This window comes from Marmota flaviventris, chromosome 4 (genome assembly GCF_047511675.1).
Source record: "Marmota flaviventris isolate mMarFla1 chromosome 4, mMarFla1.hap1, whole genome shotgun sequence".
In the NCBI taxonomy this organism is placed as follows: domain Eukaryota; kingdom Metazoa; phylum Chordata; class Mammalia; order Rodentia; family Sciuridae; genus Marmota; species Marmota flaviventris.
Window position 1 is genome coordinate 34049022 of NC_092501.1, and position 27795 is coordinate 34076816.

Here is a 27795-nt window from a genome sequence, read left to right on the forward strand (position 1 = left end):
CCTCTTAGTAACAAAATTAGAATAGTGAGTGTACTTGGCAAAGCATAATTTTTTAAAAATGTCAGCATAAATACTTTCTTGAATAGATAATGATCACAGCTTATTAAAATGAGCAGAACACCAGGCACAGTGGCACACATCTGTAATTCCAGTGGCTCAGGAGGCTGAGGCAGGAAGATTGCAAGTTCAAAGCCAGCCTCAGCAAAAGTGAGGCACTAAGCAACTCAATGAGACCCTATCTCTAAATAAAATGCAAAATAGGGCTGGGGATGTGGCTCAGTGGCCAAATGCTCCTTAGTTCAATATCTGGTATCCCCACAGCCCAAAAAATGATCAGAATCAATCTAACAAAATTAGATATTTTTGTCAAACAGAGAAGGAGAATACTGTAGCCTTTTCAGTCGTAGCATTAGCACACAATCTTTGCCTTTTAAACTTCATATATAAAAGGAGTTGGAACTGATGTTCTAGTTTTATATTCGGACATTAGGTTTTAGGGAAGATTATACATAATAATATGATTAATGACTTTTATCTTTGGTATTATAAATTCAGTTTAAAAATAAAATCATAATTATTAGAAAGCCACTATAACTCCTCTGTAAATAAAAAAATAATAATTCCAAAATGCTATATTTCTATGCTTTCTACAAGTGGTTTTTTGTTTGTTTTGGTTTGTTTTGGTTTGGTTTGGTTTTGGTACTAGCGATTAAACCAGGGGCGCTTAGCCACTGAGCTACATCCCAGCCCTTTTTTATATTTTATTTAGGGCCAAAGTCTCACTAATTGTTTAGAGCCTTGATAAATTGCTGAGACTAGCTTTGAACTCACTGTCCTCCTGTCTCAAGCCTCCCAAGCTGCTGGGATTATAGGCATGAGCCACCATGCTTAGCTCTACAAATTTAATAATATCTTAATCAGGTATGAGTATTGTGTTTCAAGAATCCACATTAGAGTAGGTAATAACAAGTACATGTTAGAACATTCAAATTGTCCACACAACAAGTTTAAAGTAATTATATTTAAAGGAAAAGGTAAAGGGAACTAATGCTATAGATTAGGATTGCAGTTTCAAGAATAACTCTCAAGACCAGGGATGAGCCAGCACATTCTTTAGCATGCACAATGTCCTAGGTTTAATCCCAGGATCTCCCCACTTCAAGAATAATTCTCAATTTTACTCTATTTAAGTCAAGTTGTAAGATGAGTGCTAAAGAGATACTTTTTGTTTTTCCCTTTCGCTAGCATTTGTTCACCTAAAAAAAGATGAATATATCCCCATCTTTAAAAACTTAAAGATAATAGCGATTTCAGTTATAGTTAGTTATTAGAGAGTATATAAACAAATTCAAATCCACTGAAATATAAGTCAAATTATCCTCCATCCCTTTATTCACAAGTACTCCTATTTCAGGCTCCTAACACTTCTTGTATATGTTCCTTTCTCTTTGTAACCATTGATCCTATTTCAGTCATTTTTCATCTTTTTCTTGAGCCACTGACTTCACTTCCTTAACATGATACTTTTTGTTATCCTTCTCCAATCTACCATCCGTGTTGAGCCAGAGGTAAACTTTTGAAAAAATAATTCCAATCATGTCACACCTTAAACATTCTTCAATAGTTCCCCAACACTTTTATTTTTTTTTAATTTTTTATTGTTGGCTGTTCAAAACATTACATAGTTCTTGATATATCATATTTCACACTTTGATTCAAGTGGGTTATGAGCTCCCATTTTTACCCCATATACAGATTGCAGAATTACATCAGTTACACATCCATTGATTTACATATTGCCATACTAGTGTCTGTTGTGTTCTGCTGCCTTTCCTATCCTCTACTATCCCCCCTCCCCTCCCCTCCCCTCCCCTCTTCTCTCTCTGCCCCCTCTACTGACATTCATTTGTCCCCCTTGTATTATTTTTCCCTTTCCCCTCACTTCCTCTTGTATGTACTTTTGTATAACTCTGAGGGTCTCCTTCCATTTCCATGCAATTTCCCTTCTCTCTCCCACCTCTCATCCCTGTTTAATGTTAATCTTCTTCTCATGCTCTTCGACCCTACTCTGTTCTTAGTTACTCTCCTTATATCAAAGAAGACATTCGGCATTTGTTTTTTAGGGATTGGCTAGCTTCACTTAGCATAATCTGCTCTAATGCCATCCATTTCTCTGTAAATTCTATGATTTTGTCATTTTTTAATGCAGAGTAATACTCCATTGTGTATAAATGCCACATTTTTTTATCCATTCATCTATTGAAGGGCATCTAGGTTGGTTCCACAGTCTTGCTATTGTGAATTGTGCTGCTATGAACATCGATGTAGCAGTGTCCCTGTAGCATGCTCTTTTTAGGTCTTTAGGGAATAGACCGAGAAGGGGAACAGCTGGGTCAAATGGTGGCTCCATTCCCAGCTTTCCAAGAAATCTCCATACTGCTTTCCAAATTGGCTGCACCAATTTGCAGTCCCACCAGCAATGTACAAGTGTACCCTTTTCCCCACATCCTCGCCAGCACTTGTTGTTGTTTGACTTCATAATGGCTGCCAATCTTACTGGAGTGAGATGGTATCTTAGGGTGGTTTTGATTTGCATTTCTCTGACTGCTAGAGATGGTGAGCATTTTTTCATGTACTTGTTGATTGATTGTATGTCCTCCTCTGAGAAGTGTCTGTTCAGGTCCTTGGCCCATTTGTTGATTGGGTTGTTTGTTCTCTTATTGTCTAATTTTTTGAGTTCTTTGTATACTCTGGATATTAGGGCTCTATCTGAAGTGTGAGGAGTAAAGATTTGTTCCCAGGATGTAGGCTCTCTATTTACCTCTCTTATTGTTTCTTTTGCTGAGAAAAAACTTTTTAGTTTGAGTAAGTCCCATTTGTTGATTCTAGTTATTAACTTTTGTGCTATGGGTGTCCTATTGAGGAATTTGGAGCCCCACCCCACAGTATGTAGATCGTAGCCAACTTTTTCTTCTATTAGACGGCGTGTCTCTGATTTGATATCAAGCTCCTTGATCCATTTTGAATTAACTTTTGTGCATGGCGAGAGAAAGGGATTCAGTTTCATTTTGCCCCAACACTTTTAAAATAAAATATAAACACTCCAAGCTCCAGTCTCACATCTAGCATCCCATGCTCTCCTAAGCTCTGTGAGCCTACCATGTGCTAGGTATTGTACTCGGTGCTTTATTGCACATGCACTACCTCCTTTCATTCTTACTACAAATTATTTTCCTCATTTGACAGATGAGGAAACTGCAGTTTAAGGAGATGAATTGACTTGTTAGCATCAAGACTCAAACTAAAGCTTATGTTATTAAGCACTGCATAGCTTCTGTTTAGAACAGAATGTTAAATGAAAAACAGGATAGGAATAAATTGTTGATGGCTCTGATATATCCACTAGAAAAACTTACCATTGTAATCAGACTTACTCTTATGTTATTCCTTTTCAGGTAATACTCAACTTATATTCACTACCTTTTTCAAAGGCTATATGATGGTGTGTGTGATATTTTATGCTACATAACCTCTAGTATCTAAAGCTAAAGTTAGTGTCTTTAGAAACTTTGGTGTAAGTGGTTGGTAAAGTATGATGAAGCTTAAGCAGTGATTTTTTTAAAAATTTTGCTATACAACAGAGTCACTCAGAGAAGTTGGTAAAACCTTGGAACTCACCCTCAGTTTCTAATTTAGGAAGTCTGAGGTAGTATTTCTAATTATTTCCTCTGTGATACTAATGTTACTGGTCTGGCAACTACTTGAGAACTGCTGGCTAATGGGAATCACATAGCACAACAAATGCTATTTGTTAGACATTTGCCTTCCTTTCTTCTTCTATTCTTATTACTCATGAACAGGAATTACAAAATCTTTCAAAGAATCACTACTCACAAGGAAAGAACAATGTAAGACTTTAAATCAGATACTCATTCACACTGGCAGAACACATTTCTTTTTCCATTTATTTTTATCTTGTTTAAATCCAAAATAGTAGTACTTTATGATAAGAAACAGATACAATAAAATTTCTGCTTGAAAAACAATTATAACATATGAACTGCCTTTTTGTGATTTAAAATTTTGAGTTTCCCTGAAAAAGAATATCTCCTGCTATTCCATACATAAATTCAGAAGAATGAATTTCAGAGTAAACATGAAAGCAAGAATTACCACTTCATGTGTTCCAGAGTGTTCACAATCAGAAATGTATCACCTGACTATAATGCAGGATCTTTCTAGATAACTGGATGTAGCATAAAGATTAATGCTTTGCTTCCATTAACTGAACCTTTTTTATTATGCCAGACATTTTTACAGATGTGAATCAGAAGACCTGCTCTTCATCCCAGCTCTCAACCTAATGAGCATGATCATTCTGAATTATTGATTTAGCCTTTCTGAGCCTCGGTTTCCTTATCAGCAAAAAGGAATAATATCACATTTCCCATTTCCATAAACATAGAATATTATTTTCATCATATCAGATAAATGACATTTCTTGCCTATAAAATTAAATTGGCTATTACTACCAATAGTTGTGCTGCTCTCCATTATTGAGTGTATCAACTTGCTACACCATTCTTTACTTATTCTATTGATTTTGTCTGAATCCTCACTTTAAACCTTTCTGAAAAAAAAAAAAAAACAAGCTTAATGATATCAGATCTCCAACAAGGCAGTCAATGTCACAGATAAAAAGGGAACATCATGAAACAAATTGAATCATGAATGCAAGGTGTGAACCTTGTTTGGACCCATTGAAAAAGATAATCAAGACAACATTGACATATACTAGGAAACTGATACTATGGAATCATATTAATTTTGTTACATTTTGTTAACTAATGAAATGTCCTCATTGTTTATAGAAACACATATTGAAGTATTCAGGGATAAAAGATCATTATATTAGGAATTTGCTTGCAAATATATCAGCAAAAAAAAAAAAAAAAAAGAAGATATGGCAAAGGCTGGGGATGTTGCTCAGGGGCAGAGTATTGATCCAGCATAAGCAAGGCCCTAGGTTCAATCCCCATCACTGCAAAAAAAAGAATATATGACAAAATTTTTATTACTGTTAAATTTAGATGCTGAGAACATAGAAGTTTCCTATAAATTATTTTTACTTTTATGTACTTTGAAGATTTACATAATTAAAAGTTAAAAATACAATATTAGATTTATATCAACTAAACCCTAAATATAACTAAATAAAATATGTAAACTTTTTTTATGAGAGAATAATTCATTAAAGAGTCATGGTATGAAAACTAAATGTTAATGATTCATAAAAACAGTATGATAAAGACACATTTCTTATTAGTAAGCTTACCTCCGGTGCAGCGATTCTGAAAATTTAAGGCTGGCATAAATAAATTCTTTAACTTGAATGTATATATGAGGCACTGACTGAGACATGGGGAATTTTTTGGGGAAAGATTGCTGTAGAAAGAGAAAGTAAATATTGTTTTTGAAAATTTTGAAAAAGTCAGTCTAATCATTACAAAATATAAAAATTAAATTGACCTCATATTTGAATTAATAGTAAATAATTACATAAATTCTATTGCTGCTTTTCTACTTTATTTTTTATATTTTAAAGAAATCCAAAATAATTCTGAAAAAACTGCAGCAATTTAATCTTATACTTAAAATCATTTTAGTATACTTCCAACAAGCAGAGACAGCACATATCAATACCTCTTTGTGTTCTGATGATAAGCATTGTACAGATAAAAATCTAATAGCTTACTACTTTGTATCCATAATACTTGTATACTTTGCATGATCTCATACTCCCATGATTTCAATGACCATGTAAATGTCAGTATTTCCCAAATCTACAATTCCAGATTGAATCTTTCTCTTAATGTTCAAATCCATATATCTAACTACCTACTGGACACTCCCATTTAGCTGTACTATTTCAGACACAATATATCCAAAAGTGAAATGATCATCTCTTTTTTTTTTCAAAACCTGTTCCTTTTGTGTTTCCCATCATAGTGAATGCCACCACTATTCAAGATAGAAATTTAGTTATTATACTTGACTTCTTTTATTTTCCTTATCCCTCATAAGCAAATAACCATCAGCAGCTTCTGTTGTTCAACTTCCTAATTACCTCCTAAGTCAGGTTCCACAACCATAGGCCCTATTCAGGTCACCAACCCCTCTCAATTGGATAACTGTAAAAATGTCTTAGCTGTACTCCCTGCTACCAGTCTTACTCTTTCCAGTCATCACAGGTTAGCCAGAATGATATTCCTAAAGCACAAATCTAATTATGTTGTTACTGCTTAAAACTTTTCGGTGACTTGCCTCTGAGGCTAAACTCTCCAACATTATTGACAAGGGCTATTATGGTCTGACCCTTTCTATTTCTCCAATTACATTTCTTTCTTTCTTTTTTGGGGGGGCTACAGAGGATCTAACCCAGGGCCACTTTACCACTGAGCTATATTCCCAGCCATTTTTTATGTTTTATTTTGAGACAGGGTCTCACTAAGTTGTTGAGGCTAGCCTCGAACTTGCAATCTTCCTGAGTCACGAGGATTACAGGAATCTTCCAATTACATTTCTGGATCTTCATCTACTAAACTTCATCAACTGTACTTTACACTACAGAATTACAGCCTTTCTACATGCAGAAATGATTTTTCTAAATTAGGAGCTTAATCTAAGGGATAAATGAATATATTGGAAGCTCCTCACAAGAAAGTTTTATTTTAAATTATAAACCTACTTAGAATTATTTAGCATAATTGGAAAGGACAGTAAACATCACTCAGTTCTACCTCATTTGACAGATTAGATTAGGCCCTAATACCCAAATAAGGTAAGTCACTTGGCCATAGTAAGCTACAAGCAGAGCTAATGTGCGAATCCAGCCTGGTTCAGTGCTTTATTTTAATGGCAGGTGGGTGTAGGTATTGAGGATTTAACCCAGGGGTACTTTACCACTAAGTTATATCCCTTGTGCTTATTTTTATTTTGAGACAGGGCATCACTAAGTTGCTAAGACTGGCCTCAAACTTGTTATCCTCCTGTCTCAGCCTCTCGAGTCACTGGATTATAGGTGTGCACCACCACACCTGGCTGGTTCAGTGCTCTTGATACAGATGCTATAGTCTGAATAAAACTCCTTACCAGTAACTACAAACAAAAGAAAACAAAACCAAGCCATGAGAGGGAGAATATTCTAGTAATGTTTCTTGACACAGGGACAACTCTGGGACTTTAAAAAATATAGAATTAGAAGAATTATTCTGATCTTTTAGCAATGTTAGCTATAATCTAAAAGCTATGCATTTAATTGTTTTTTCTATATTTAGTGATTATTACACATTTATGACTAAGTTGTACATAAAAATATGACAAAAATTTATAGTCACAATTCACTCTGAATTCATTCTTGCTTATTCTGACAACAAAGATATAGAAAATAAGCAGAGCATGCCTGTAATCCCAGCAGATAAGGAGGCTGAAGGAGTCAAGAAGATCACAAGCTCAAAGCCATTATCAGCAACTTAGCAAGGCCCTGTCTCAAAAGAAAAAAAGGGCTGGGGATATGGCTCAGTGGTTAAGTGCACCTGGGTTCAAACCCTGGTACCAAACACAAAAAAAGTAGGAAAGCACTGAATTTATAAAGAACTGAAAAAAAAAAGAAAAGAAGCAAAAACAAAAATAAAGAAAATAAAATAGGTGACAGCTGTAGGAAATATGCTATTCATATTCATATTCAAATCTCATAAGATTTGAGTCTCTCCAGCAACACTGGATAATTGTAATTGTGTGTGTGTGTGTGTGTGTGTGTGTATGCACTCATGTGTAACCCAGAATATCCCTCATATTGATCTACTTCCTTTCTCTACCCTGTCTTTTATTTAGGTATCTTGACTCTAAAAATATATCCCTTCTTCCAGAGGAAATATGCAAGGAGCTATTGCCTCCATGTATCTTTTACTTAACCAAGATAAAATTTTTATAGAACTATACTTCCTTTAAAAAGCCACAATAAGATCTTCCACAGTGCTGAATATTTCAAAGAAATTCTCTTCTCTTTCCCTCAATTTATTCTTATTAAAATAATTCATTCAACATTTAGTATATATAACTTGGAATTCACTCAACGTAAGTACTTGCCATAAGAATCCACCTAACATTTGGGATAACATTTCCTTCTAGCATCCCCAGGAAAGCCCTTCTTCTTTTCATCAAAATAGTAGAATAATAGCATAATCTTTAAAAGTTAACAAAATATAAAAAATTTTCTCAAATAATACAACCAAAAAATTGTTCCAAAAAGCCATTCTTACTTAAAATATCAGGTTAATTTTATGTCATAATACAGATCATGAATTTATTTTTTTTTAATTCTTAAATTAAAAACTAATTCATACCTTCTCAAGGTCTGGATCTTGAAAGGGAAACTTGCTGGTGACTATTTTATATTCTTCTTCACTGACAATAGGGATGGGGCTATAATTATCTTCTTCAAAAATATCCCTGTTAAGAAAGGAGAATTAAAAAATTATTAGAAAATATATCATTAAAGCATTATAAGACAGTATCTTAAGAGCCCAACTACAACAAAAGCATTTTTTATTTGTCAGTTACAAGTCCAAATAGGAAAATACTGTCTAATCATCTACAATTCTAAAATCCAGTATAAGTCTTGTCTCTCAAAATCCATGTGTTATATCCTGTCAGTACTTTTAGTTTTCTTGTCTAGAACAATTCTTAAGATATAGTCTGAACAAGAAGTTCATCATTGGCATTAAAAACATATCCACGAGATGAAGCATATTCAAATCAGATTTTTAAAAATATTTTCAGTTGTAGATGAACATAATACCTTTAATTAATTAATTTTTATGTGGTGGTGAGAATTGAAACCAGTGCCTCACATGTGTGAGACAAGCGCTCTACCACTAGCCAGAACCCCAAGACCAATCAGATTTTTTGATACAGTTTTCAAATTGTCTTGTGCCTTCTCTCTTCCCAACTAGAGCACTTGATGAACCAAATATTATATTTATTTAGTCTCTCATAATGTTGTGATTATAAAGGACCTTTTATAGTTAGTGAGACAGAGACATGTACTACTGATCACCTATTCATGTGCTCCCCTACACAGCCCCCCTACAGTTAGGAAGGACCACATAACTAGTTGTTGTCACTGGCTATGAACGGAAGGGATACTTTGAGTCTAAAGTATTTATGAGCCAACTGTGTAACCCTCCTCCCCATAGTGACAAGGGAAGCAATATGTTGAGGAGGCAGAATCACAAATATAAATAGCTTGGATCTCTGATTACTAAACCCACTGTAGACTTCAGTATAAATAAGAAATTGTGTAGAGATTTGGGGGGTTTTGTTACTTTTCTGTAGCTGCAGCATAATACAGCCTATCCTAAGGTAGCTGCTGCTGTTCAATTAATTATATATATATATATATATATTTATTTGTAGATGGACACAATATCTTTATTTATTTATTTTTATGTGGTGCTGAAGACTGAACCCAGTGCCTCACATGTGCGAGGCAGGCGCTCTACCACTGAACTACAGTCCCATCCCCAGTAACTTATTTTTATTCAACAATTTGGTTAAATATTTACTATACCTAGTATATTCTAGGCTTTGAACTGTGATGAAAATTCCTTACTTCATAAAGATAAAAGCAAGATCCTGGCCAGGCATGGTGGTGCACATCTGTAATCCCCATGGCTCGGGAAGCTGAGGCAGGAAGATAGCAAGTTCAAAGCCAGCCTCAGCAAAAGCGAGGCATTGAGTAACTCAGTGAGACTCTGTCTCTAAATAAAATACAAAATACGGCTGAGGATGTGGCTCAGTGGTTGAGTGCCCCTGAGTTCAATCCCCAGCACCACTCCCCCACAAAAAGCCAGATCCCTGTCCTTGAACCAAATACAAGAGACAGATATACAAATTATGTATATAATGAGATGTTTTACATATAATAGTTACAAGAATCAAAAACAGGACAAGGGAAGAAGTAACTATGAGAGCAGGTGGAGGAATATCTCATGGGAAATTCTACAGAAGAACTATGGACTCTGTAGATGAAAGATGAAAAGAAACACTACTGATGAGATTATGGGAGAAAAGCATTTGGGACAGAGGAACATATGTTCAAAGGCATAAAGAGTGAAAAAGTATAAATATCAGGTGGTGTCAAACAATAGGTATTGAGATACTGCCGGAGTCTAAAGTTTATTAGGCATATGTTGAAAGACGAGGTTGAGCAGCTTGACAAACTCAGGTACATAGACTTTATCCTTGAGGTAATAAAGGTTTTAGGAAGGAGAATGTCATAGGAAGATTGCTACTATATGGGAGAACAAATTGGAAAAAGGCCAATAATGAGTACAAAAAGACCAGTTAGAAAGACTGAGGAATAACCTAAATAAAAGGTGAGGAGGGTTTGACTTAAAACTATAGTAGAGAAGGCAGAAAAAGGTAGCATAAACAAGTGCTTTTAAAAAAGTAGAATATACAGGACCTAAAATTAAATAGGATTGTGAAAGAGAATATATTTATGACAAATCTGGTTTCTAGAGAGGGCAAATGAATAAATGATACATAACTCATCAGAGACATTTTGTTGAGATAAGGCACATAGAGAAATGTGTGGTTTGGGTAGTGGATGATGTCCACTACCCAATTTTTTGATAAAAATTTATTCTTAGGTCTTAATAACAGGATAGAAATATAGACACGGGTTTGTAAATCATGATGGCACACAAAGTAAGGCATAGTTCACTTAAAACATAGTGAGAAGCTTCCATTTATTCTATTCCATTCTAAATATTGTTTAAAAATAAAGTAAAAAGATTAAAAAGCAAGTTATAGGACTAAAGTTATAGTACCAAATTCTACAAACATACAATGAGTGCCTATTCTGTGCAAAACAGTGCATGAGGGCTAAGTAATCAAGAATATATAAATAGCTCCACAACACTGGTCTGGGCAATGATATTTTGGATATAATCTTAAAAGCACAAACAACAAAAGCATAAGTAGACAAATGGGACTACATCAAACTAAAAAGCTTCTGCACAGCACAGGAAACAAGAGTGAAGGAACAACTTAGATTGAGAAAATAGTTGCTTATATACATCTGATAAATCTGGTAAGAGATTAATATAAAAAAATAAAAGGAACTCAACAGCAAGAAAGAAAATGTGGTACATATATACATTGGAACCATTTGACCTTAAAAATAAAGGAAATTCTGTCACTTGCAATAAAATGAACAAACTTTTAGGATATAAGTGAGATAAACCAGGCAAAGAAAGACAAGTACTAAGGATCTCGCTTGTAGAATCTTAAAAAAACCAAACTCATAAAAAGTAGAGAATAGAATAGGTAGCTACTGGAGGGTGGTTACCCCTCTTTACTAGAGACAAGGGGTGAGATGAGATGTTGGTCAAAGGGTATGAAGTTGCAGTTAGAGAGGAAAAATAAGTTTTTGAGATCTGTTGCACAGCAAGGTGACTATTATTAATTATGTGGCATGTGTTTCCAAACAGCTAAGAGAGTAGATTTTAAATACTTGCACTACAAAAAAGTATGCATATAAGATGATGAGTATAGCTGGGCATGGTGGCTTAGGAGGCTGAGGCAGGAGGAGCAAAGTCAGCCTCAGCAACATATCAAGGCCCTAAGCAACTTAGCAAACAAGACCCTATCTCAAAAGAAAAAATAAAACAAAGGAGCTGGGTATGTGCTCAGTGATTAAGCACTTCTGGATTCAATTCCTGGTACCAAAAATACACACACACACACACATATACAATGGGTATGTTAGTTTGATTTAATCATCAATAATATATTATTAAAACATCACATTATGTTCCATAAATATAAACAATTATTATTTGTCAACTAAGAATAATAAATAAATAGCCAGGTGTGGTGGAACACACCTGCAATTCCAGCAGCTTCAGAGGCTAAGGCAGGAAGATTGCAAGTTCAAGGTCAGCCTCAGCAACTTAGTAAGACCCTGTTTCAAAATAAAATATTAAAATGGGCTGGGGAAAGGGCTCAATGTTTAAGTGCCCCTCGATACAATCACTGGTAATAATAATAATAATAATAAATAGGGCTGGGGATGTGGCTCAAGTGGTAGCGCGCTCGCCTGACATGCGTGCAGCCCGGGTTCGATCCTCAGCACCACATACAAACAAAGATGTTGTGTCTGCTGAAAACTAGAAAATAGATATTAAAAAATTCTCTCTCTCTCTCTCTCTCTCTCTCTGTAAAAAAAAAATAATAAATAAAAAGTATGGGTATATAAAATGTATAAAAAATTAATAAAACATTGGTACTCACAATGTGGTCAGAGAGAACTACATATAGATAAAGTATACTAGTAGTGAAATTATAAATTCTGCCATGGATATGGTAGAGTTTTAATTATTCAGTACTGATGAAAATTTTTACTTTTTCCCCCATTTTACTGTTAGATTGTCAATTCACTACTTGTAAAATATTTGAAGATATAAATCAGGGTAAGTCAAGCCAAGCTAAAACTTTACTATTTCCAAAAAATTTAGGCAAAAAATGTGACCTACAATGATGTTGAGAATTATGTATTACAATCTGTAAACTATCATTTGTTCTCCTCCACTATTACTTTGAAGAATAAAGTTCATCTTAACTCTATTTGAATGAACTCCTTAGCTTTCCAAAGAAAAGGTACTTCCTGATTTCCTTAATTTGGGGGAGTAATGTCACTGCTAGAAGTCTTAAGATAGATAAAAGAGAATGTCTGGCTCAATATAATCCAGCAACAATTATAAAATCTCAAACTTTCTTCTGAAGAGGCCAAATAAATAACAACTCTAAGATTTTACAAGTATAAAGATATTATATCATGGGGCTAGAGTTGTGGCTCAGTGGTAGAGCACTCGCCTAGCACTTGCAGGGCCCTGGGTTCGATCCTTAGCACCAAAAAATAAATAAATGAAATAAAGGTATTAAAAAAAGATATTATATCACATCATATCATAGTATATGTTATAGATAACTGCCTCTATTAATAAGCACTATTGTATCTCTTAAATAATATAAAAAATTGATGATAATAATATGGACTTATCAGTATTGTCAATTATTTCAACCAAGACATCATCTTGACAGTATTACTCCTAAAAAATGTTAACACAATAAGCTCAAATAAGAATCTATTTAGTTTATTTTAATTTTAATATAAATGTATCATCTTATAAATATGATACAATATAAATATAATTTTAATATGTATATCACCAATTAATAAGATTTCTATTATAGAATTCGGAAGGTTAATTTCCCTACAAACTGTTGGGGTAAGTGTTAAGCTGGTATTTTTAATTTAAAATCATCAGACATTATCGACATATTACTTTTATCATATTTTGGACAACCTAGAAGATCTCAAGATCGACTTTTTTTTCTGAAAGAGAAAGAGAGGGAGGGAAAGAGTGAGAAAAGGAGGAACAAAGTAAAAAGGAAGAGAGAAGACAGGAAGGTAGGAAGAGGGAGGGAGGAAAGCTTTCAGTAAGTAAAAGCAAGGGCAGATTTCTCTTTTCATGGCAATGCAAAGTCTCACAGATATTAAAATACTTTAATCCATGTCTTCAGGTAAGTGGTTATAGTAAAGGCAATTTTCCTATTTACAGTCTCCACAATTCTTAATCTACTTAGGTTATTTGTTAAAAAAAATAAAAAAATTTCCCCAAACCAAATTTAATGGCTATAAATTTCAGTTTCATATATGAAATTCCTTTGAATATTCATAGACTTTTAGGTATCTAATTATTTGCTGAAAAATTACAGATATTAGAACTAAAAGTAAGTATAATTAAAAATTGATTCTAAATGGTATAGTCACTAATAGTCACTATAGAAGACAGTATGGCAGTTTCTCAAAAAATGATATATTTACCGTATCCTGGGTATAAACTCAAAAAGATTAAAAGTAGGAACTCAAACAGATATATGTATAGGAATGTTCACAATAGCATTACTCACAATAGCTAAAAAATAGAAACAACCTAAATGTCCATCAACAAGTGAATGGAAAAACAACATGTGGTAAAAAGAAACAATGGAACATTATTCAGCCTTAAAAAGGAATGAAATTCTAATTAATATATTCACTGTGAATGAACCTTCATGATATTATGCTAAGTAAAATGATCCAGACACAAAAGGACAAATATTGTATGGTTCCACTTACATGAGTTACCTAAAACAGTTAAATTTTAGAGATAAATGAAATTTTAGAGGATGGTGGTACTGCCAGGAGCTGAGAAAAGAAGAAATGGGAGTTATTGTCTAGTGGGTACAGAATTACTGTTTGAGAAAATAAAAAGTTTCTAGAGATAGATGGTGGCAATGGTTGCAACAAGGTAAATATACTTAACAACACTGACCTGTACATTTTAAAATGATTAAAATGGTCAATTTTATGTGTACTTTACCATATTAGAAATTGATTATAAGCATTTTTGGGGGCTATATGCAAAATCAATTGATTAAGCATTTGACAAACTTATTCACTACATTAAGGCACATGGCTTAGACTAACCTGAAAACTCCAGCCCATTTCTTAAGCAGTGTTTCATTATATTGATCTCTTATTTCAAATAAAAGGTCAAAAAGTCGGTTCACTGGAAAACCATAACCCTAAAATACCAAAAAAGAAACAAAAAAGCAGATAAACAAATGTATAAAAATATTTATAAAAAATGGTGGGAACACTAAAGAATCATTTGGAAGAGTTCACTAAAGCACGTTGTATGTCACTCTGAAAGCATACAATGATTTTTAAACTTTCTACTGAATTGCATTAAGATAGAGGTCCACAAAGAGTTTTAAAGGACTGGAAATTTTTTTCCACTTCTCTCTTTTCAGTCAGGACTTCAGTGTTAGCCTCAAAAAGTATTAAAGAGTCAAGATGGGAAAGAGTTCAAGATTAATATTCTACATAGCTCTGTACCTAAAGAGTAAACAAAAGGAAAAGGAACAAATTTGTCTGGAAAATGGTAACTTCCTTTTGTACCTTCAATTTCAGATTTACTTTTTTGCTTATAAGGAAAATTTGTATCTTTCCATTAATTACATATGTACTCCCTAAACTTCAGTCCTTTATACTCCGAGCTCACTGAAATCCTACCCATTCTGGGGCCAGACATCTTTTCTTACTTTGCAGAGTTGTCCCTTTTCCTCTCCAAGGTTTTTCCTTCATCTCTGTTCTTGATTTTATCTCTTTCTGTAAGAACTATTCCATGGATTATCTACTTAGTCTATTATGTCTTCAGTTTTCCCTAGCTCCTTTCCCTTAGCTAAATAAACATGCTAAATTGTCTCCCATCTTTAAACTAAGAACAACAAAGAGACCAAAAAAGTCCTCTCTGAAATTTCTGTGGTTCCTAAGTGTTTCCCTTTCGCTTCTTTTATGGCCACCCCTAATGCAATCTAATTCCCATTCCTACTCCTTTATTTAAACTGCTCAACAATGTGAAAGATTATCTCTTAAATATAAAATTCCATGATCTCAAGGGAGACCTCTTCCTTGAAACTCCTCTGCTTTGAATTCTGTAACACCACCTTACTCTCCTTGTTCTTTACATCTATAAACAATCCTTCCAGTTCCTTGTTTAATTTCTATCACTGTCCTTCTACTTTTTCTTTTAATTCTCTAGAGCAATATTAACTCTAATGACTTTAATCACTATTTTTCTGATTATTCTGAATCCATATGTCTAGCTAGACCTCTCTAAATTCCAGACAATTAATTCCAATAAATTACAACATCTTGTTAGAAAATCCACTCAGTTAGCCAACAATCACATTAAAATTAACTTATTTTCTCCCTTTCTAACTAAACCATGTGTCTTCTTACTTTCTATCTATGGTAATAATTCTATCATCAATACAGTTTTTCAAGAGAAAAACTTTAAAATCACCTAAACTCCCTTATATATATTTAATCAGTCACCGAAAACTTCATTTTTTCCTCCTTCACAAATCTCCTTCAAATCTTTCGTTCTTCTAGAAATATTCCCAGGAAAACTGAATTATTTCAGGTCCTTCACATCCCTTGCATAGGCCATTGTAAGGGTTTCCTAAACTAAAATCACACCCACCTATTTCAACTGAATAGATTCTCAACCCTCAAAATTACCAACCATTCAAAAGTGCAAACCCAATCATACCATTCCCCCTAAAAAGTAAAAAAGATTTACTAAACTCCCTCCCACAAGACCTGCCACAATCTAATTTAAACTACTTCATCAATTTCATCACCACTATTTGTACTTCCTTGCTCATACCCACATACTAGTTTCTAACATAATCAAGTTGCTAAATCAGTCTCGAATTCACCATCCCAAACTAGATCTATACTTTGCACATGCTTTTCTCTTAATGTCCTTTCCTTCCTATCAGCTTGCTGAACTCATCCTTCAAAATCTAGCTTAAATTTCAACTCTCTGTATATAGCCTTCCCCAACTCCTGGAATCAAAATTAGTCATTCTATCTTCTGTGAGCTAGTGCTCTTTAACATATTGTTTTATTATATTGTTTATTAAATTCATTATTTGTTTACAAGTAAATTGAATTTATTAAAACTAAGGATTTCTATGCCCATACTTTCTTACTAATTTCTATGGCTCCACCATTTTATATATCAAATAACTGCTAAAAGGATGCTTAAAAAGTGTTAATGAATAAATCAATCTATGTTTACTTTCAATTTGCCTAACAGTCAGTAAGCAGAACTAGAAATGTGCTGGTGTTACTTTTTATTTTATTGTTTAGTCACCTTGTTTTAAATGATAAAACACTGGTACTTTAAAAAGCAAAATTTCCTTAAGATGGCCAATTTAAAAAACTAAAAATTAGTTGGGTGCAGTGGCACATGCTTGTAATCCCTACTACTTGGGCAGCTGAGACAGAAGGATTACAAGTTCCAGATAGGCTTCAGCAATTTTATGAGACTTTGTCTCAAGATAAAAAACATTAGAAGGAGTGGGGATGCAGCTCATGGTAAAGCATCCCTAGATTGAATCCCTAGTACCAGAAAAAAATTATATGACATTCCTTAACTGGTTTTAATGAAAAAGACAGGTCCATTCTTCAATAGGTTTAAATTTACAAGCCAGATAAAAATCCTCCAAATAATAAGTCTGTCAATTTTCAGCAAAATGAAAACTGCAGCATTTCTGAATAAGTGAAAAGAACTGGTGTCCTCCTTAATCTTATTTTAAAGTAGTAAGATTAGAAAGGTATCCCTGGCAAGGATTTACATAACCATCACTGCTGCTTTTCCAATGCAACAATTTTCCAGTTTTCTTTGATTTCCTGCAAAGGTCCTTAGAACCATGTCAAATACTCTAGATTTAGTCGTTCTGAAAGTGCCAATCCAAAAACTGTTTGTAATGATCTACAAAGAGATAAGGAGCTTGTACCAGAAGATAAATCAATGTTGTTAAACTACACTGACAAATTATCACCCATAGCAAGATGCCAATTGACCTAAACACTGTACTTAATAATATAGTTAATTCACATTCTGACAAAAACTCCTTTTTGTTGCATATCTAACAATATGCAAATATAGCTGTTTCATACTTACAAAAATGCTAGCCTGTGTTTAATAAAAAAACTTAATTCTAACCATAAAATCCCATAAGTTTAAGCATAAAAACAAAAATGCAATCAATTCTCTGTTATTTTAGAAGGAAGTGGTATGAATAGTTTGAGGTAATAGGAGAATGCTAATACATAAGTAAACATTTATTACTACCTATTTACTACCATTAATCCACAATAAAATAAATGAGCATGCTCTGTATTTTGTATGTCTTTAAGTGCTCAAAACAGCCATTAATTGAACGTTAGGTTATTACTCACCTGCAAAGTATCTGCAAAAATTACAATGAGATTCTTCAGCTCCAGAACAAGATCAGGATCAGTGCAATAAGACTGAGGGAACAAGGATGGGTTAGTGTGGAGATGGAAACACAACACAGGGTGGGAGGGTGGGGGGAAGACAGAGACATTTAATTAAAAATTAAGAAATAAGAACCCCAAAAAAGTTTCTTTTAATTTAATAGACTTCACAATAAAATTAAAATCTTTATTAATCAGATCCACAGCTGGCTTCTTCTACTTGGTATAAATTTTTAGGGAGATATTTAAAGTAACTGTATTTTTTTCTGAAATTTGCACATGATAAACCTTGGACAAAACAATAATACTTATATTTATAAAATTTTTAAGATTTTAAGAAACTAGTTATTTTAAACTGACACAATGGATTTAATATAGACCATGCATTTTTAGTTTTCATTCATTTATTCCCCTTCTTATAAAAAGATATAATGTATTTTTTTAACATAAGAATAACAATTAAAATATCTGGGATTATTTTTTAACAGCATTTAATGAGATTCTGAACATGATATATTGCATTTAATAATATAATTTAACATTTAATGTCATGGAATTAATAGGAAACATACCATAATTTTATATACTTAGAGCTGATCTGATAAAATGTATTATTCAGTGGTAGAGCACTTCCCTAGCACGTGTGAGGTCCTGGGTTTGATCTCCAACACCCACCCCCCCCACAAAAAAAAAAGTATTACTCTTTATTAATATGTCAGAAAAAGTTCCAGTTCATAGGATAGTGCATCTAGATTCCTGATAAATAAAAATGTAGTGTGTTTACAATCTAAATATTATATATGATAATTAATCCTCCCTCAAGATATTTTAAATCTCTATTTAATCAATAATAAAATTATTATAAATATCAGATTATAAAATTTGAATACGGTGATATTTTACTGAGGGTTAGTAAACTAAGACAGTTTAGACTGTCTTATTAAAGAAAACTCTACAGTGACCAATTTTTAATTTCAATCTTGCTTATGACACTAACATATTTATGATTTCCACAAAAAGCCTTAGGAAAATATTTGCTCAATTTTAGTCCATAAAAACTTCTCATTACACAAAGGTTCATTATTTCAAATGAGTTCAACTTTTTAAAACTGAAAATTTTTCATAAATTCATAATTGTAGTGTACTACTGCAAATTATAAACATTGAAAAACAAGTTCTATTGAGTTTTAATGGTGGAGCTTATTTTGGAAACAAAGAATTTGGAATGATAATTAAAAATCCTTTCTTCATGGTGCTTTTCAGTGATCCAATAAAGAGGTCAGTTGAGACTAATGAGACCAGCTTAATTCTTCATTTTCTATAATGCTAGAATAAAAATGTCTTGGGAAGCCCCCGTCAGTTGCAAAATCCAGAGTGATATTACCAGAAACATAAAGGCCTAACATTACTGCTTTCAAATTGAAGAAATTATCAAAAAAATGCAGAAAGATGGAAGTACAGTTTTCCTTTGAATTGTGTAACTCCAAAGTTCTTGAAGTAACCGAATTAAAATTTTAGTAACAAAAATTGTCTGACTTACTGAATGAGCTCTAAGGACAGCAATTATCTTTGAGAGGGCCATGTTCCAAAGTTCATCAGTGTATGTCCTGGTTACTAATCCTTGAGTTACATGTAAAATATGATCTTCCACAACAAAGAACCTAGAATAGCAATTACCAACACAGCATGTGTTAAAAAATTTTTTTAAAAGCCCAAATAGAAAATGTTTATTTCTTATGTTTAACATAATTAAAATTAATAATAGTTGCTTCCATATTAGATACATACCCTACAATTTGAGTGAAATATCTTCTATAGCCATCAACTGTTTCATGCTTTAAATGAAAAACAAAAACCATTTAAACCAATAAATACCAGTGATATAAAGGTTCCAAATTACTACAACTTCACTAACAAATATTTATTGACAGCCTACTGTATGCTACATATATTTTTAGGTACCAGAAATACACATGTAAATAACAAAAAGTGCTTACATATGAAAGAAGATAAGACATTAAATAAGTTAAAAGTAAATAGGATTTCAGAACCCCCTCTCAGCACCCAAGTTGAAACTACCATCATCTCTTACTTGGGTTAACGCATCATTTTCCTACCTAGTCTCCCTAGCTTCCAGCCTTGCCTCCTATGGTATATTCTCATATAGCTGCAGGATAATGCTTTTCAAACAATAATCAGAACATTACATCTTCTGCCAAAAAGAACTTTTAGTGCCTGATGCAGTGGCATACACTTGTAATCCCAGTACTCAGGAGGTTGAGGCAGGAGGATTTTGAGTTCAAAGCCAGCCTCAGCAAAAGTGAGATGCTAAGCAACTCAGTGAGACCCTGTCTCTAAACAAAAATACAAAATAGGGCTGGGGATGTGGCTCAGTGGTCAAGTGCCCCTGAGTTCAATCCCCAGGAACTTCCCCCGCCAAAAAAAAACTTTTAGTGCCTTTTCATATAACAAGTTTAACTTCTTAAAAATAGTCTACATTTGCCCATTGTTTATCATTTTAACAAAAGGCATAAAAGAAAACATTTGATCACCTGACTTGTCATTGATAAAAACTTGCTGGTAGAAAATATTTCATATTTCTATTGTTCAAATTATATATTTGCATATTTCATAAATGTGATCAAATTTTCAAATTTCTGGGCCTTTTTTTTTTCAATTTTTGCAGGGAGAAGACTGTTAATACCTTCTAACTTAAAAAATACTGTGCTCAGAAACTATAGTTTACAATGACACCAAATGTTTGATATTCCTTGATACTTGCTTTATTCTATACAGAATGTAATTAAAAATGTTTTTTATTATCCCATGTGTACTCTAAAAGAGTATATATATGTATGTGCAACTGTTGAAATAGGGTTCTCTATGTTCCATTAGATCAAGCCTCTTAAGTGTACTGTATATTCTTACTGGCACTCTGTCCACTTGGCTTTCAAGATACTGAGACAACTGAAAATCTACCATGCTTGTGGATTTTTCCACTTCTCCTTGTAATTATGGCAAATTTGCTTTAAATATTTCCAATCAATGTTATTAAGTGCACACAGGTTTATAATTATAATTTTTAACAACTCTAAGACACACATATATTTTATTTTTTTATCATTATAGGCTTTATCTTGTATTATATGAAAGTATATACTTGGTTTTTATTCCTTTAGAAATTACCCTAAACACCACATTATATATCTGTAAGTAATCAAACTCTAAAATTAGTCAAACATTTTTGCTGCTCTTCTGGACAATTCAGACACTTTCATTAACTCCAATCTCATTCTAATGTTTATGTTATTATTTTGTATTTTAATTCCATCTTAAGTCCATAATATCTTATTGAAAATTTTGTACCGTCAACATAGGTTTATCTACATATTTATACTTTCTTCACTATTCATTCCTCCTCACATCTCCTATCTTCCACATGGTCTCACTTTCCTTTTTCCTTTTCTTTTAAATTTTCCTTAAGTTCTGCTTTTCTTTGTTTAAAATATGTATCTTTGACCTTGTTTCCTAGGTTGACAGTTATTTTTGTTCAGCACTGATAATATTTCATTGTCTTGTTTACTTGATAATAATCTCTTCTGAGGATTTTAAGATTGATTTATCTTTGTTTTTATGTACAGTTTATTGGCATATAATTTACATAGCATAAAACCAACTCTTTTTCTACAGAGTTCACTAAATTTTGACAGATGTAGACAGTTGTGTAATCACTATCAAAATCAAAAAGTATAACTAGATTTTTAGCTCATAAAGTTTCTTTATACCCTTTTGCAGTGAACTATTTGCCCAACTCCCAGTCTTTGACCACCACTAACCCATTCTGTCCCACAGTTTTGCCTTTTCAAAAATGTCAAATAACATAACTTCATTATCTAATTTTCTTACTCAGAATAATGCTTTTGAAGTGTATCCATTTATCTATGTTTATCAATTCCTTTTTATTGCTGAGAAGTATTGCATTATATGATATGCAACAATTTGTTTATCTACTCATGTGGATTAACCACAATTTATCAACTAGTTCACAGAAATTCAGGTTGGTTCAAGTTTTGACATTTATTAATAAAACTACTATAAACATTCACATATGAACCACTGTATAAAAACATATTTTCATTTCTTCTGAGTAAAAATCTAGGATTGGGGATGTAGGGTTTTATGATAATTCATTATCTTAAATTGCCAGACTGTTTTTCAAAGTGGCAGGGTAATTTCTATACCCACCACAGTATAATAGAATTCTAACTGTTCTACATCCTCATCAGCACTTGGTATTATCAATTTTTTTAAAGTCAGTTATCCTAGTAAGTATGTCATAGCAATTCACTATGGTTTTAGCTTACATTTTCCTGACAAAAAATTATACTGAACATTTTTTCATGTGTTTATTTACCATCTGTATATCTTTGATAAAATGTCTATTCAAATTTTTATTGTCATTTTCAAAGCTAGTTTGTTTGTCTTTTAACTGTTGAATTATATGTTATTTTTATATTCTGGATATAAGCCCTTTGTTAGACATGAGTTTTGCAAATATTTCTCCAAATGTGTGTCTTGCCTTTTGATTTTCTTGAAAATGCCTTTTTAAAAAATGTTTTTATAAGTTCATTATAGTTACACATAATAGTGGGGTTCATTTTGACATAATCACATATACATGGAATTTAGCTGTCTCCATTTCAGTCCCTAGCACTTTCTCTCTCCCGCTCACCCCCCTCCATCTCCCTATCCTTCCTCCTTTATTCTACTTATCTTCCTTCTGTTACTTATTTATTTTTAAGTATTTATTTTTTAGCTGTAGGTAGACACAATATCTTTATTTTCATGTGGTGCTGAGGATCGAACCCAGTGCCTCACACATGCTAGGTGAGCAGTCTACCTCTGAGCCACAACCCCAGCCCTATTTATTTATTTCTTAATTGGTGTTTTATAGATGTACATAAAGATGGAATTCACTGTGGTATATTTATATAGGTACATACTGTAATTTCCTCAAATTCATTCTGCATTTCCTTCTTTTCCTCCCTTTTCCCATTCCTCCTCCCTCCCCTCAATCTCTTTCCTGTAACACCACTGTTTTCTCTCTTTTATTTTTTTGAGATCTGATTCCTACCTCCAAACCCCCATGCCCCCCTTTTTCCCTTACTTTGCTTTAACTTCCATGGATGAGAGAAAACATTTGACCTTTGACTTTCTGAGTGTGGCTTAATTCATTTAGCATGATGTTCACTAGTGTTATCCATTTACTAGCAAATGCCATTCTTTCATTTTTCTTTATGGCTGAATAAAACTCCACTCTGTACATACCACATTTTCTTAATCCATTCATCTGCTGATAGGGACCTTGGCTGATTCCATAACTTAGCTGTTGTAAATTACACTGCTATAAACATTGACAGGCCTGTATCACCATAGTATGCTGATTTTAGTTCTTTTGGATAAATACCCATAGTGAAATCGCTGCGTGATATGGTGGTTCTATTCCTAGTCTTTTGAGGAATATCAATACTACTTTCCAAAGTGGTTATAGTAATTTGCATTCCCACCAACAATGTACGAGTGTACCTTTTTCCCCTCATCCTCTCCTACATTTATTATTTGTATCCTTGATGACTGCCATTCTAACTGGGGTAAGATGGAATCACAATATACTTTTGATTTGCATCTCCCTGATTGACAGGAATGTTGAGTATTTTTTCATATATTTATTGGTCATTTGTATTTCTTCTTTTGAGAAGTGTCTGTTTAGTTCTTTTGCCCATTCATTAACTGGGGTATTTTGACAATGGCTTTGAACAGCAGAAGTTTTTAATTTTGCTATTCAATTCATCAAGTTTTGTTTGTTTGTTTTTGAGGATATCAAAATTATTTTAATAGACATAATATGACTCATAAGACCAGTCTATATAATAGCTCTTTAAAAATAATCTGTTATTGGGTTTTATTTTTTTAATTAATTTTTAAATTTATATATGATAAGGGAATGTATTACAATTTTTCATATCTTTGGTTGTATAAAAAGTATATTCACACCAATTCATGTCTTCATACATGTACTTTGAATAATAATGTCCATCACATTCCACCGTCATTTCTAATCCATTCCCCCTTCCTTCCCCTCCCACCTCTCTGCCCTATCTAGAGTTCATCAATTCCTCTCATGCTTTGCCTCCCAACCCCACTATGAATCAGCCTCCTTATATCAGAGAAAATATTCGGCATTTGGCTTTTGGGGATTGGCTAACGTCACTTAGCATTACCTTCTCTAACTCCATCCATTTACCTGCAAATGCCATGATTTTATTCTCTTCTATTGCTGAATAATATTCCATTGTGTATCTATGCCACACTTTTTTTTATCTATTCATCTATTGAAGGGCATTTAGGTGGTATCACAATTTAGCTATTTTGAATTGTACTGCTATAAACATTGATGTGGCTGTGTACTGTAGTATGCTATTTTTAAGTCCTTTGGGTATAGACCAAGGAGAGGGATAGCTGGGTCAAATGATGGTTCCATTCCCAATTTTCCAAGAAATCTCCACACTGCTTTCCATATTGGTTGAACCAATTTACAGTGTGTAAGTGTACCTTTTCCCCACATCCTCGCCAATACTTACTGTTGTTTGTGTTCTTAATAGCTGCCATTCTGACTGGAATGAGATGATATCTTAGTTTTGATTTGCATTTCTCTAATTGCTACAGATGATGAATGTTTTTTTCATATATTTGTTGATTGATTGTATATTCTCTTCTGAGAAGTGTCTGTTCAGGTCCTTGGCCCATTTATTAATTGGGTTATTTGTTTGGGTTTTTTTTTTTTTTTGGTGCTTAGCTTTTTTAGTTCTTTATACACCCTAGAGATTAGTGCTCTATCTGATATGTGAGGGTAAAGATTTGCTTCCAAGATGTAGGCTCTGTATTCACCTCACAGATTGTTTCTTTTGCTGAGAAGAAACTTTTTAGTTTGAATCCATCCCATTACTGATTCTTGATTTTCATTTTTGTGCCAAAGGAGTGTTATTAAGGAAGTTGGGGCCTAATCACAGATGATGAAGATTAGGGCCTACTTTTTCTTCTATTAGATGCAGGTTTAATAGTTTTATTCCTGGTTTTAACCCTAGATCCTTGATCCATTTTGATTTGAGTTTTGTGCATGGTGAGAGGGGTTTAATTTCATTTTGTTGCATATGGATTTCCATTTTTCCCAGCACCATTTGTTGGAGAGGCTATCTTTTCTTCATTGCATGTTTTTGGCACCTTTGTCTAATATAAGGTATTATAATTTTGTGGGTTAGTCTCTGTGTCTTCTATTCTGTATCATCGGTCTACCAGTCTGTTTTGGTGCCAATACCATACTGTTTTTAAACTACTCCACTTACAATAGCCTCAAAAAATATAAAATATTTGGGAATCAACTTAATGAAAGAGGTGAAAGATCTATATAATGAAAACTACAGAACCCTAAAGAGAGAAATCAAAGAAGACCTTAGAAGATGGAAAGATCTACCTTGCTCTTGGATAGGCAGAATTAATATTATAAAAATGACCATACTACCAAAAGCACTATACAGATTTAATGAAATTCTGATCAAAATCCCAATGACATTCCTCACAGAAACAGAAAAAGCAGTCATGAAATTCGTCTGGAAAAATAAGAGACCCAGAATAGCTAAAGCAATCCTTAGCAGGAAGAGTGAAGCAGGTGGCATCACTATACCAGACATCAATTCATCAAATTTTTAAAATCGTTCATGCTTTATGTATCTTACCTAAAGAAATGCTGCCCAATCCAAGGTCACAAAGGTTTTACCTTTCTTTCTTTCTTTCTAAAAGTTTATAAATTTGGCTCTTACATTTAGGTCTACGATCCATTTTTTAAATTGCTAAATGAGGTTAAGAGTTAATATTCCTTTTTTCTATTGCATGGAATCATATAATATCTTGTGAATAGAACACAAACTTTGTATGATTTCAAGCCTTTTATATATGTTGATATTCGTTTTACGGCCCAGAATATGATCTGTCTTGTGAGTCTTCCATGTGCACCTGAAACATACATGAATTCTGCTGTTTTGGATGAAGTATTCAATAAATGTCAGTGAGATCAAGATAATATGATAATGTTTTTCAGTCTTCTACATTATCTTTGACATTGATATTCTGAAATCTCATTATAGGGTTTCTGAGAATATGTTTCTTTTTCTTTAATCTATTTAGGATTCTTTGGGCTTGACTGTGAATTTTCATTTCTCATCTCTTTCAAAAAATTATCAGACATACATCATCAAATATTCCTCTGTCCCATTTGTTCTACTCTCTTTCTGAAACTCCCTTCTTACACACACACATGAGAACTCTAGTATCTTTGTATCTTCTATGTCTCTCATCTGATTTTTTTTCTTTCATTTCCCTGTGATGCTTTCTAGGTGATATCTTCAGATCAACAAAGAAATGATTAATGAACTGTTAACACCCATTCATAACATTTTAACTTCAGTTAATGTATCTTTAATTTCTAGATATTCTGTTTTCTTCACATCTGTTTGGTCATTCTTTGTAGTTTCTGTTCCTTATTATATTTCTTAGAAAGCTTACTTTTTATTACTTTAAGCATATTAAATAGTGTTATTTTATACTCAAAGGTTTGTAACTTTCACCACCTTTTTCTGTTATCAATATTCTTTTTTTTTCATGTCTTCATACATGTACTTTGGATAATGATGTCCATCACATTCCACCATCATTGCTAACCCCCTGCCCCCTCTCTTCCCCTACCACCCCTCTGCCCTATCTAGAGTTCGTCTATTCCTCCCATGCTCCCCCTCCCTACCCATCTATGAGTCAGTCACCTTACATCAGAGAAAATATTCGGCATTTGGCTTTTTGGGATTGGCTAACATCACTTAGCATTGTCTTCTCCAACGCCATCCATTTACCTGCAAATGCCATGATTTTATTCTCTTCTATTGCTGAGTAATATTCCATTGTCTATATATGCCAATTTTTTTTTTATCCATTCCTCTACTGAAGGGCATCTAGGTTGGTTCCACAATTTAGCTATTGTAAATTGTGCTGCTATAAACATTGATGTGGCTGTGTCCCTGTAGTATGTTGTTTTTAAGTCCTTTGGGTATAGACCAAGGAGAGGGATAGCTGGGTCAAATGGTGGTTCCATTCCCAGTTTTCCAAGGAATATCCATACTGCTTTCCATATTGGCTGAACCAATTTGCAGTCCCACCAACAATGTATGAGTGTACTTTTTCCCCCACATCCTCACCAACACTTACTGTTGTTTGTTTTCATAATAGCTGCCATTCTGACTGGAATGAGATGATATCTTAGTTTTTATTTGAATTTTTCTAATTGCTAGAGATGATGAACATTTTTTCATGTATTTGTTGATTGCTTGTATATTCTCTTCTGAGAAGTGTCTGTTCAGGTCCCTGGCCCATTTATTGACTGGGTTACTTGGGCTTTTTTGGTGCTTAGCTTTTTGAGTTCTTTATATACCCTAGAGATTAGTGCGCTGTCTGATGTGTGAGGGGTAAATGATTCTCACTTATCTGGTAATTACTTTTGACTGTGAATTGCTAAATTTTCCTTAAAACTTTAACTATGAATACTCTTTAATTCTGGAATGAAAGTGCAAAGATCTACATTCACTTCTGCCAGACACTTGAAAGCAATGTCACCATGGAGCAACTTTTTTTTTTTTTTTTTAATTTTTTATTGTTGGCTGTTCAAAACATTACATAGTTCTTGATATATCATATTTCACAATTTGATTCAAGTGGGTTAT

The 27795-nt window shown here is 33.3% G+C and overlaps 1 protein-coding gene across 1 annotated transcript in view; it reads right to left on the reverse strand.

The window, feature by feature from the left end:
• Exoc6 (exocyst complex component 6) overlaps positions 1 to 27795 on the reverse strand; it is a 198346-nt gene that overhangs the window by 88343 nt on the left and 82208 nt on the right. Inside the window, exons 10-15 of the mRNA XM_027939970.3 lie at positions 19760 to 19806; positions 19512 to 19632; positions 17933 to 18004; positions 14603 to 14700; positions 8406 to 8511; positions 5336 to 5445 (exon numbers count right to left, since the gene is read on the reverse strand). Coding sequence (XP_027795771.2) covers positions 5336 to 5445; positions 8406 to 8511; positions 14603 to 14700; positions 17933 to 18004; positions 19512 to 19632; positions 19760 to 19806 — 554 coding nt within the window. The remainder of the gene's footprint in view (positions 1 to 5335; positions 5446 to 8405; positions 8512 to 14602; positions 14701 to 17932; positions 18005 to 19511; positions 19633 to 19759; positions 19807 to 27795) is intronic.